The following is a 14289-nucleotide window of genomic DNA, read 5'->3' as shown; positions in this document are numbered from 1 at the left end:
AGACACGGAAATATGAATTGAATCCAAGACGTAGGGTGATGATATTAAAACGATTCAATTTTATATTAACACAACATTATCAAAGTATTTTACTGTATAGACAATGTTACCCTTTGTTAAGTGTTTCCTTTAAAAACTAATTCTCTCTCATATATTAGCACGTAATTGTATTTTCTTAAAAGTTATGTTTTATAAACTATGTTATTTTGTTTAAAATTTGTTTTTCTGCCATATATTATTTTAAAATATGTTCTTTAAAACTTACTATAAAACATGTTTATAAAATTTATGTTATCATAAAATATGTATCCATTATTTATTTTCATCAAATCTTTAATATTTTTTAAGGGAATTACAACACTGAATTGATTTTATTATATTATTAAAATCTATCAACATTGTATATATCGATTTATTATATACAACTTCACAATTTTTTTTAACAATCTATTAAAGAAAATATTTTGTCTATTAACATTTTATCTTCTTTTTTTACGCAATAACACTAATAAAATGACAAGATTATTATATAAAAATAGTTAATTACAAAACATCAATAAAAAATTTCTAACAATTTTAATTAAAATAGAGTACCAAAAGAGAGAGTCAAATACGTACTTGGACTTGACTGCTTAAAACCTTAATTGAATTGAATTTTCCCTTCTGTAAATTAAACAACTACATTTTCATTAAAAAAAAAGGTAAGATCAACGAAATTTTGTAGCTTTTGATTTTACATGAATGCAAAATATAAAAAAGAAAAGAAAAAAAACTAGCAATTATAAAAACCAAATAACATAATGATCAGTGTATTAATTACATTATGAAAAAATATAGTAGTTAGGAAGACATTTAATGAGAGTTAAAATTGTCCATACATTAAATTTTTGTAAAGATTTGTTAATATAAATATGCGTGGTGTTAATATGCCTATCGGACGTAATGTCCACAAAATTAGGAACGTCATCACCTAGACATTCCCTTGGAAATAGTCATTAAATTTATAGAAACAAAAAAGGAATTAAGAAAAAGAATAATGAAAGGATCAAGTTGCAAATTTTATGGACATCACGTCTTATTTCTTAGTCAATGCTTTCATTATTCTTTTTCTTAATTCCTCTTATAGTGATAGGAGGATATATAGATTATTGTAGCCCGTCCTCTATAAATAGCGCATGAAAACTCCTCTTCCATCACCACAACCTCAAGGCGCTCCTCCTGTACCATAGGTAACAAAGTTTAAGAAGCCAAGTTAACAATGGTGAGCCGGGCAACCATTATTACTCTGCTTGTGTTCGGTCTCATCAGTTCCTGCTATGGCCAGCTGAAAGTAGGCCATTACAAAGGCAAATGTGGGACCAAAGATGTCGAGTCTATTATCAAGGGAATCGTAAATGCCCGCTTTGCATATGACCCAGATATCGTTGCATTCCTCCTACGCCTCCAGTTCCATGATTGCTTGGGAGATAAGGTTAAATATCAACTGCCTTGTTTTCACACACTTAGTTTACTTTATACAATATTTTCACTGCTTTAACCAAGTCATCCTTCAAAATCTTATTTTGGATATATTTTTGTTCAATATCTTTCTAAGAAATGTCGATAACTCAAATACAGAAATGTGATGCATCACTACTGTTGCGGGGCCCGAACAGTGAGCAAACTGCCGTCCCGAACTTCACTGTTAAAGGCTATGAGCTGATTGATACCATCAAAGCAGCATTAGAGCAGGAATGCCCAGGTGTGGTCTCTTGTTCTGACATCATTGCAGCTGCTACTCGAGATGCAGTTGTCGCGGTATGGTAAACTTAAAAGTTTTGGTGCATCTACTTTATACCAATTAATATATATTACTAGGGAGATCTTCTAACAACTGCTATATATTATGTTGTCTAATGTGTTTTTTATTCTCATTTCCCATTTTTATCAATAAATATAAGGCCAAAGGAAAGTACTTTGAGGTACCAATGGGAAGAAGGGATGGCATCGTTGGACTTGCATCTTATGTTGATCTCCCAGCACCAGATATCCCTGTTTCTAAGGCACTTAAATATTATGGAGACCAGGGCTTCAGCCCCTTTGAAACAGTTTGTTTGCTAGGTAACTAATCGTTAAATTTCAAACAAAAACTGATACAGAATATATATTAAAGGATAAAGAAACTCATTAATTACATAGTTGACATCTTCATTTCTTATTTTTAGGTGGACACACAGTTGGAGTGACGCACTGCAATGTCATCAAGGACAGGCTGTACAACTACAAGGGCACTAATAAGCCCGACCCGAGCTTGAATGCCTTCTATGTTTTTTTCATCAGCAGCTTTATTTGCAAATATGACACCTCAACCGACACCAATGTTGTCTTCTTAGACGGTCCTGACAGTGTCCGCACTGTTGACAACTTGTATTACAAGAAGCTGCTCGAAGGCAAGGGTGTTCTGCCGATCGATAATGCATTGGCATTCGATTCAAGTACCTCTTCATTTGTTAAGGCCTTGGCTGACAATAATGATTACTTTTTGGACAACTTCGGCAAGGTATTGGTAAAGATGGGCTCGCTCGGTGTGTATACCGGAAACCAGGGTCAAATCAGGAAAGTATGCTACAAAACAAACTAAGTCTCCATCATCAATATAATTTATCTCTTCCTCATCTTTTGGAGACTTTTCTTTTTGTTGTTCGATCATGTTTTAATTATGCATTCTTTGTATGTGCGGTGTTCTTTCATTTTTTTATGTAAATTTTAATTTCCATGAACTTTTTGTCTCGGGATTATGTATTTGATCGAGTAATTATGCATGTACTGAATGGGATCTTTCGCAAAATATGGAGTTGAAACAGCTAATTAAATTGAGAAAATTGAGCAAATATCCAAAATTGCTGGTCGTCTAGCACCTTGCTATGATTTGCGTACTTTTATTGGGCCATTAATTATATTAAGATAATAAGATACATCTATAATTAGTGAGATATATGCGCTGGTGTTGTTTAAATATATATGTTAACTTAGATCAAGAACAAGAAATTTGGGCTATTAATTAAATACACTCCTAGAATTTGGATTTCTTACATGGGCAACATTTTGGTTGTTGCATGGGAACACTTTTGCAACAAGCTTGAAAAATGGCAGTTACATGGGTTATCCCTGTAAGAACTACCCATGTTACAAGTCTCCATGCAACTACTCAATTTCCGACTTGTTACATTGGCTATCCATGTAATAACTTTTCGAATTCTTTTTACATGAGCATGTGCATTTAAAAGGCACCCATGCAGCAAATCTGAGATTTGGCACCTGTAGTAAGTATTTGCAACGATTAGGGTGTCAATGGGTACGGTACAGATCAGGTGGATGCATTTTCATACTCATACCCATTAAATTGACTTTACCCTTATCCATTAAAATTTCGAAAAATTTCTAGTGTACCCATTTAAACTTCTAAAATAGCCAATTTTCCCATCAAACTACTATAATATCCAATCTATCCATACAAATTTAACACTCTACCTTTGATCCCCTTTTATTTATTTTATTTTTTATTTAATTATTTAAAAAATCTAATTGACCATTATACCCTTTGAGGTGTCCAATGAAACGTCAAGTGCTTTTAACATTTGTTCTTCTTCTTCAAACGCTACCCATCTCTTCTTACGCTACTAATCACAAATCACTAGAATCTATCCCCTTGTTGTCCTCCTCCGCCGGACCCCTCATCTCACACACCAAAGCCATCTCACTCCCTAATGTCGATACATCTCGCGCACCGAATTCCATCTCACTCTCTAATGCCAGTACATCTCGCGCTACATCTTGCATTGTATAAATATTGTACTGTACAGTAAATGCATTTTTACTACAAACAACTGAAATCTAGTACAATGTTCTTGACTGAGATATTTTATCGAACACTGAGCACTCAAGATAATTTTTTTTTAAAATTGGATTCGCTGAGAAAGTTGGTGCAGATATTCTTACCGGCATCAATAGAAAAAGTCATCTAAAATACATTTATGTCAAAATGCTAAAGGTATATTTAGTAGTGAATTCTTTTCACCTTAAATGATGATGTCGCTCAGGTCATTAATTGGAGTTCGGGTTCTAATTGGAGTTTGAGTTCATGCGCATAAACCGCTACTTGACATCATTATAACTCATTGCATTCCCAAATGGAATCTAGTGAATTCTGTTTCATTTCCTCTCCTCTTGTTCTATAAAATTCTTACCACTAGATTCATATCATAAGATGGTGGTTCCACAATGAACTTTTCATCTCAAGCCAATTAGCATTCCTTTTGTAAACCTGAACGATGAAGAGATAGTGATTTTTAATGGTGATGTTAGAAAAAAAGAAGAGATGAAATATTTGAGGATGAAGAGACGATAACCCATTACCGAGTAGTTAGTTTAGAGTGTTATAAAGAGACACAGGACCGGGAGAAAGAGAGAGAGAGAGAGAGTGAATCGCACAAGAAGGAGGCCATGAAAATTTGGTGTGATTAGCGCTGAAGGATGTTGAAGCATCTCAAAAGAAAACGAAAGTTCTTCTTAGATCCTGTTAAAATTTTAATGGACCTCTCCCTTTAATTTTAAAGGATACAATGGTCCATTGAACTTTTTTAATAGTTGAATAAAATAGGGAAAAAATAAAAGGGGATATAAGAAAGAAAGTTAATTTTTAATGGGGATATTGGATATTATAGTAGTTTGATGGAGAAATTGGCTATTTCAAAAGTTTAGATGGGTACACTGAAAATTTTCCTTAAAATTTTACCTTATCCTACCCTACCTTACCCATTAATATTATTGGGTAAAGAAACGGTAGCGGGTGATAACGGATAATACTAATATAATAATTAGTTTTATTATATTATACAAATTAAATATCAAAAACTCATTCATTTCACCATATGTTATTACATTTGTAACAAAAAAAATAAAAATAAATGTGCAATCAATTCAAACTAAATTTTTTTTATAAAGAAAGAAAATTCAAAAACACGAATATATATATTTAAGTGGGTTGGAAATTGAATTGTATATATATGTAGATTTTATAGTTACCCTATAGGGTAATGGGTATAAAATAATCATTACCCATACCCTTACCCATTTGGTTAACAATTTTTTTTTTACCCATTCCCATACCCAATAAGCTAACGGAAAAAAAATGTTACCCATACTCGCCTCATCGAATACAATACGGGTCAGGTAAATGGCTAAAGAGGTACCATTGACACCCCCAGCAACGATATAAAGTGTGGGCCCCATCTAGTATTTGCAAGGGTAGACTTGAATTTTAATAGCCAATTGTAAAAGTGTCTTGCATCATATGTTTTATTTGAATTGGCATTGGCTCAAGTTTTCTAGCAGTCATTAATTTTCAAGCCGATGGTGATGTATATGTAAAAATTATGTTTTATTCTTAATTCTTGTATTTCATGCTGGCCTCCATCATATATTTGTTAATCATTTTTAAAACCCAACTAGGAAAGCAACAATAAACTTGCATGCGTCCATTTTATACCCATTTTTTAAACAACAAATATTATAGACATCAACAACATATTTATATATATACAAGTACTCGACATATATATTAATTCATGCAACAAGCAATATATATATATATATATATAGAGAGAGAGAGAGAGAGAGAGAGAGATGGGCTATGGTGCATTGCAATGAATGGAGGGGTTTGTGCATTGGACCATAAATCTAAATTTCAAAATCCAAATGACCGATCCAAACCGTTCAACTTGTTCTCCATATTAATATGTGCTTGGAGACCAAATTTTATATTTTTCTGAATTTATTTACTATTTATTAAGTATTTTACAAAATTGTTGATCCAACGGTGGCTGCTGATTTTACTATTTTGTTAAGCCACCGTTGGATCAACAATTTTGTAAAATACTTAATAAATAGTAAAAAAATTCAGAAAAATGTAAAATTTGGTCTCCAAGCACATATTAATATGGAGAACAAGATGAACGGTTTGGATCGGCCATTTGGATTTTGAATTTTAGATTTATGATCCAATACACAAACCCCTCCATGCGTTGCAATGCACCATAGCCCATCTCTCTCTCTCTCTCTCTCTTTTTATATATATATATATATATAAAGTATACAACAATTATTAGCCAACAAGCTGGCAATATCACACATACAGCCAATATATATAGCAATATTTCATTGTACCCGAAAACTAACAACTGTTTTTACCACATCATTATTAAAACCAACACCAAAGTGTCTGAATGCAAAAACCCGTAAACAAGAACTGTTTTAAACCACAAACAACAATATATCAGCACCAAATCCTCCCATCGTCAAGTACTTGTATGACAATTAAACTAATAATTGCAATAAGAGCTTACACCATTGGATACGGATGTCATGTAAATTGTTCTCTTCATACGGCATTATCGACAGACGACACTGCATGAATAAATGAAAAAAATATGAATAACATACATAATTAAGAACTTAATCTAAAAGCACAATATAAACAAGTAATTGACAAACCTTTAAAAAAGAACGTGCATAATTTTTTATGAGTGTCTCCATATTTTAATCATAGGTTGCTTAGACAATTAAGATATTATAATTGTGATGGCCAAGTTATGCAATGCAAGTTTAAATCGATTCACATTCCTTGAATTTTAGTCTTATTTTTTACTGAAATTAATTTGTTTTCTCCTGCATTTTGTGCATCTACTATCAACAAATAAATATGTGGCAGATTAAATATCTCATGACTTTCACAATTAAATAGTTTCTGCAAGTATCACAATATTAGAAAAAACAGAATAAAAAAACTCTCTGTGAATCTACATCTGCACTGGTTATTTTTGCTTATAGCACAAATCTAGGTTTTTCTTTCATAATTTTATGGAAAATACTGAAATAAAAGAGGGCATATTATTAGTGACACATAATAACGTGGTATACATGAAATCGTCACATCTGTTTTTCAAATACTAGGTGCTATCCCAGTAATGGGGCATGCCTTAGAATAAGAAATATCATTTGGTATAGAATACAGATTGAGTATTTATCCCCAACAAAGTATATATTATATAATTTGAAAAATGGGACAGTGAAGTCTTTGTCAAATTTTATTAATCTGAAAAATGAAACTACTCTGACATTAATTTAATAGCGCGCGCGCATAGAGGAACTTGACTGGTTGGCACTACATATTAGTCCTTTTAATAAATTGGTTGCAGAAAACTATACCAAATTCGAGCAATTAAGATAATCCTATTAGTGACCATATATTAAATATGAACGATTTCGAATATCTTTTTTTTTTTGAAAACCGGATAGTAGCTATCAGGATTGTGTACAAAATACAGCAGACTACAAAACAACTAAAACAGAAATAAAAACAACAACTAGCACTGTTAGCAGTATTTCAACCACAGCCTTGCTTCTTTGTATGCCTGTTCAGCTAGTAAAGATGGCGGGATACATTTATTTTCAAACACCTTGCTCTTGCGCTCCTTCCACAGTAACCAGCATGCGGCAAAGAACCACACACCCCATTTCGATCTTGGTATCAGTTGAAGGCTTCCTCTATATGACCTGATAACTGTCTGCTTAATGGAATCACCTCTATGCAAAATACTGTAACCCAGATACACTCTATATTTGCTCCAGAAAGAAACCGCATATTCACATTGAAATAGCAAGTGTTGTGCTGTTTCAAGCAAACAACGTTGACACTGCACACAGTTCCGGTTACTCTGTATTCCCCGACGCATCAGGACATCCTGGGTTAAAAGCCTCTCTTGTATGCATAGGTAAGCAAATATTTTGACAGTAGGTGGGATTTTCAAGTGCCATGTGAAAGGAAGGCCCTCAATTGTTCTTCCAAGAGTAGAAATGACCTTGTATAGTGATCCAGCAGAATAAGTTTTGGTAGGTGTCAGATTCCACCTATACTGTCAAAATATGGTAATCCCCTTGATGCTGCAACCTGGAGGGACCATGTGCGTTTTTATTGAAGTGGTGCCATGAGTGAGGACATAGTTGGCATGGTCCAGTTATCAAACCAATAGGATATAGACGCCCCGGAACCGATCAGTCAAGAGGTGCATAAATCGAACAGTGGTTTCAATTTAAGTAATTGATTCCAAGAAAATGAACCGCTGACCTTCCATACCTGATGTGTATGCCTTTGTGCCGTGATTGAACAAATGATAATAATAGTGCGAGCCCATAGAGAGTCTTGTTGCCGGTATAATTTTCACCACCATCTGAGAAGCAGAGCCCAATTCCTCTTTTCCAAATCTGCCCCTCCCATACCACCATATTGTTTTGGAGTACATACAGCATCCCAATTGATTAAGGATATTCCTTTGTTACCATGAGACCTCCCCCATAAGAATGACCTTCTAATTTTGTCAATTCTTTTAAGGACCCAATTTGGCAATAGGAAGGATCCCATGAAATAGATAGGGACCGAGCTTAGAACAACATTCATCAACAGTAGGCGGCCTCCTCTTGAGATGAGATTGGCTTTTCATCCTTATAACTTTGACTCAAGCCTTTCAATTAACGGCATAAAAGCTGCATTTGTCGGTCGATTAATCGTCAGAGGTAGGCCTAGATAAGTAACAGGAAAATCTGTTTTAGTGCAGCCCAATAATGCGATATGATTGTCATCTGGTCAGACCCCTGATTGATCGGTATCCAGGAGCTTTTGTTGAAATTGATATGGCGTAAAATTAAAGATTGATCAAAACACATAGAACCATCAATTTCCAAACTATCAATAGTATTTTTCTTTTTCCTATTTGATGCAACTACATGAAAAAATTTGGTATTAAGATCATCTTCTAAAAACTATTGTAATCTTGACCGTTGTTGTCAGTATTGTTCTTCTTCTAAACAGAGCTTATATAAATCATGTTGACAAACCTTTAAAAAAGAACGCGCATAATTTTTTATGAGTGTCTCCATATTTTAATCATAGGTTGCTTAGACAATTAAGATATTATAATTGTGATGGCCAAGTTATGCAATGCAAGTTTAAATCGATTCACATTCCTTGAATTTTAGTCTTATTTTTTACTGAAATTAATTTGTTTTCTCCTGCATTTTATGCATCTACTATCTACAAATATATATGTGGCAGATTAACTATCTCATGACTTTCACAATTAAATAGTTTCTGCAAGTATCACAATATTAGAGAAAACAGAATAAAAAAATCTCGCTGCGAATCTACATCTTCATTGATTATTTTTGCTTCTAGCACAAAGCTAGGTTTTTCTTTCATAATTTTATGGAAAATACTGAAATAAAAGAGGGCATATTATTAGTGACACATAATAACATGGTATACATGAAATCGTCACATCTGTTTTTCAAATACTAGGTGCTATCCCAGTAATGGGGCATGCCATAGAATAAGAAATATCATTTGGTATAGAATACAGATTAAGTATTTATCCCCAACTAATATATTATATAATTTGAAAAATGGGACAGTGAAGTCTTTGTCAAATTTTATTAATCTGAAAAATGAAACTACTCTGACATTAATTTAATAGCGCGCGCGCATAGAGGAACTTGACTGGTTGGCACTAATATAGACATATTGGTCCTTTTAATAAATTGATTGCAGAAAACTATACCAAATTCGAGCAATTAAGATAATCCTATTAGTGACCATATATTAAATATGAACGATTTCGAATATCAAGTTGTCTCTAATAAATGGCAAAAAAAAAAAATCATTAATTTTTCAAAAATTTCTTAAGTTTCATTATTTTTGTGTGTGCATGATACACAAATAGTGCCAGTCACATTCCAGATTGTTGTCAAAAGGTTTAAAGAAATTGGAATGCTCAAAGGAATTGGAAACAAATTGATGTCAAAAGTTTTTTTTGGCATTAGCCATGCGGTATGATTTGGTGTCTTGAAATTGGTAACAAATTTTGATATACTTTTTTTTTTTACCAATTTGGAATACTCAAAGGAATTGGAAAATCTGAAGATATGTATGTTCAAGTACAAAATGTTTGAAGAATATATTAAAAACTGATGATATATCAATTTTTTTAATTTTCTTGTGTTGTTATCTTATTCTTTATGTTATGTTTTGAGATGATAGATTGATGTAGTTCTTTTGTTGGTACTTGTATGCTATTGGTTTGCTTTTCTTTTTTAATATTCGAATTGTAAAAACATTTCATAGGTGATTGATACTGTTTTGGTACCAGCACCTGTGAGTATCATGTATTTCAAATGAAAGCGGTGGGTTATTCCACTTTCTAAAAAAAAAAGAGAGAGAGAGAGAATAAAACAATGGAAATTTTAATTTGAATTCTTTGTTTTCTTGTTCTTGATCAAATTTAAGCTATATTTTAAAACAACAACAGCGCACATATCTTACTAATTGAAGATATATCTTATTATCTTAATATAATGACCGTGTACAATTAAGAAAATCATATATAGCAAGCTGCTAGACAGCCAATAATTTTGGATATTTTAAAGAAGTTCAACGCAGGAGACCACAACTTCAAGTTGTAGACACGGAAATATGAATTGAATCCAAGACATAGGGTGATGATATTAAAACAATTCAATTTTATATTAATACAACATTATCAAAATATTTTACTGTATAGACAATGTTACCCTTTGTTAAGTGTTTCCTTTAAAAACTAATTCTCTCTCATATATTAGCACGTAATTGTATTTTCATAAAAGTTATGTTTTATAAACTATGTTATTTTGTTTAAAATATGTCTTTCTGCCATTTATTATTTTAAAATATGTTCTTTAAAACTTACTATAAAACATGTTTATAAAATTTATGTTATCATAAAATATGTATCCATTATTTATTTTCATCAAATCTTTAAGATTTTTTAAGGGAATTACAACAGTGAATTGATTTTATTATATTATTAAAATTTATCAACATTGTATATATCGATTTATTATATACAACTTCACAATTTTTTTTAACAATCAATTAAAAAAAATATTTTGTCTATTAACATTTTATCTTCTTTTTTTACGTAATAACACTAATAAAATGACAAGATTATTATATAAAAATAGTTAATTACAAAACATCAATAAAAAATTTCTAACAATTTTAATTAAAATAGATTAATATATTATAAGTAAAAAAAATCACGTATTAAAGTGAGTGTATCTTAATATAAAAAAATTACAAAAAGAGAGAGTCAAATACTTACTTGGACTGGACTGCTTAAAACCTTAATTGAATTGAATGTTCCCTTCTGTAAATTAAACAACTACATTTTCATTAAAAAAAAAGGTAAGATCAACGAAATTTTGTAGCTTTGATTTTACATGAATGCAAAATATAAAAAAGAAAAGAAAAAAGACTAGCAATTATAAAAACCAAATAACTTAATGATCACTGTATTAATTACATTATGAAAAAATATAGTAGTTAGGAAGACATTTAATGAGAGTTAAAATTGTCCATACATTAAATTTTTGTAAAGATTTGTTAATATAAATATGCGTGGTGTTAATATGCCTATCCGACGTAATGTCCACAAAATTAGGAACGTCGTCACCTAGACATTCCCTTGGAAATAGTCATTAAATTTATAGATACAAAAAAGGAATTAAGAAAAGAATAATGAAAGGATCAAGTTGCAAATTTTATGGACACCACGTCTTATTACTTAGTCAATGCTTTCATTATTCTTTTTCTTAATTCCTCTTATAGTGATAGGAGGATATATAGATTATTGTAGCCCGTCCTCTATAAATAGCGCATGAAAACTCCTCTTCCATCACCACAACCTCAAGGCGCTCCTCCTGTACCATAGGTAACAAAGTTTAAGAAGCCAAGTTAACAATGGTGAGCAGGGCAACCATTTTTACTCTGCTTGTGTTCGGTCTCATCAGTTCCTGCTATGGCCAGCTGAAAGTAGGCCATTACAAAGGCAAATGTGGGACCAAAGATGTCGAGTCTATTATCAAGGGAATCGTCAATGCCCGCTTTGCATATGACCCAGATATCGTTGCATTCCTCCTCCGCCTCCAGTTCCATGATTGCTTGGGAGATAAGGTTAAATATCAACTGCCTTGTTTTCACACACTTAGTTTACTTTATACAATATTTTCACTGCTTTAACCAAGTCATCCTTCAAAATCTTATTTTGGATATATTTTTGTTCAATATCTTTCTAAGAAATGTCGATAACCCAAATACAGAAATGTGATGCATCACTACTGTTGCGGGGCCCGAACAGTGAGCAAACTGCCGTCCCGAACTTCACTGTTAAAGGCTATGAGCTGATTGATACCATCAAAGCAGCATTAGAGCAGGAATGCCCAGGTGTGGTCTCTTGTTCTGACATCATTGCAGCTGCTACTCGAGATGCAGTTGTCGCGGTATGTTAAACTTAAAAGTTTTGGTGCATCTACTTTATACCAATTAATATATATTACTAGGGAGATCTTCTAACAACTGCTATATATTATGTTGTCTAATGTTTTTTTTATTCTCATTTCCCATTTTTATCAATAAATATAAGGCTAAAGGAAAGTACTTTGAGGTACCAATGGGAAGAAGGGATGGCATCGTTGGACTTGCATCTTATGTTGATCTCCCAGCACCAGATATCCCTGTTTCTAAGGCACTTAAATATTATGGAGACCAGGGCTTCAGCCCCTTTGAAACAGTTTGTTTGCTAGGTAACTAATCGTTAAATTTCAAACAAAAACTGTTACAGAATATATATTAAAGGATAAAGAAACTCATTAATTACATAGTTGACATCTTCATTTCTTATTTTTAGGTGGACACACAGTTGGAGTGACGCACTGCAATGTCATCAAGGACAGGCTGTACAACTACAAGGGCACTAATAAGCCCGACCCAAGCTTGAATGCCTTCTATGTTTTTTTCATCAGCAGCTTTATTTGCAAATATGACACCTCAACCGACACCAATGTTGTCTTCTTAGACGGTCCTGACAGTGTCCGCACTGTTGACAACTTGTATTACAAGAAGCTGCTCGAAGGCAAGGGTGTTCTTCCGATCGATAATGCATTGGCATTCGATTCAAGTACCTCTTCATTTGTTAAGGCCTTGGCTGACAATAATGATTACTTTTTGGACAACTTCGGCAAGGTATTGGTAAAGATGGGCTCGCTCGGTGTGTATACCGGAAACCAGGGTCAAATCAGGAAAGTATGCTACAAAACAAACTAAGTCTCCATCATCAATTTATCTCTTCCTCATCTTTTGGAGACCTTTCTTTTTGTTGTTCGATCATGTTTTGATTATGCATTCTTTGTATGTGCGGTGTTCTTTCATTTTTTTATGTAACTTTTAATTTCCATGAACTTTTTGTCTCGGGATTATGTCTTTGATTGAGTAATCATGCATGTACTGAATGGGATCTTTCGGAAAATATGGTGAAACACCTAATTAAATTGAGCAAATGTTTTGATATTGGAAACATGAATGAGTTTTGTATAATTTTTTTTTAAAAAAAAACAAAAGAAGAGATGGTCACTATCATATAACCTCACCTATTCAATGACATTGATAATCTCCTCCAGTTAGGAAGGATACTTAGATCTTCTGGGTGCTTTATATCTTATATCTTATTAGGAACTAAGAGAAATATTGTTAGTGTTTGTTTTGTTGTTCAATTGAAGGATATGGGATTGAAACGTAAATGCTTGCTTTTGCACCTTTTTTGAATAACTTTTGGATGTGGAAAGAGTTTAGCAAACTTTACAGAGAATAAATTTTGGAACAAAAGGTTTTTTTATGTATAAAGTTTGAAGGAAGTAAAGGGATCCAAGTAGGTGATTGTTCCCTGTTTGTCTATGCAGTGTCAAGCACCGTGCATTAAGCTAAGGTGCCTCTTCTCTTATTATTAAAAAATATAGTAACAGTCCTTGCAATTTTTAATGTTAACAAATCCAATAATTGTAATCAATTTAGTCAAATAAAATAAAATTTCCAAGTTCTTTTACAAATCCGTCTCTACATAAAGATAATTTAATTTCTTTCAGATTCTTGATAGTCGGAATTATTCTTTGTGAAGAAGATTGGATCCGAATTCATCAAAATTACCAGAATAGACTATTTGGACCTTCAATAAACTGTTTGAACATATTTAATTGCATAACATGCTTCATACTTTAATCTCATACTTTGAATTCTTTCAAATTTGAAAGTGCAAACCTGTTCCCTTTGGACCGCCATCTCTTTATGGTTGGCCCGTTCTTACAATTTATTTTGTGACCAATGATAGCTAG

At 32.6% G+C, this 14289-nt stretch overlaps 1 protein-coding gene across 1 annotated transcript; it reads left to right on the top strand.

Moving 5' to 3' along the window:
* Nucleotides 1-11866: 11866 nt before the first annotated feature.
* On the top strand, nt 11867-13388 carry LOC144554341 (peroxidase 60-like). The gene is made up of 4 exons (XM_078302667.1): nt 11867-12079; nt 12226-12405; nt 12549-12708; nt 12813-13388. Exons 1-4 carry the CDS (start codon nt 11867-11869, stop codon nt 13226-13228), a joined length of 969 nt encoding a protein of 322 aa, XP_078158793.1. The 3' UTR covers nt 13229-13388.
* The last annotated feature ends 901 nt before the right edge of the window (nt 13389-14289 follow it).

The sequence above is a fragment of the Carex rostrata genome, chromosome 5 (assembly GCF_964058835.1).
Source record: "Carex rostrata chromosome 5, lpCarRost1.2, whole genome shotgun sequence".
NCBI lineage: Eukaryota > Viridiplantae > Streptophyta > Magnoliopsida > Poales > Cyperaceae > Carex > Carex rostrata.
This window is presented reverse-complemented; position numbering and strand designations above follow the sequence as displayed.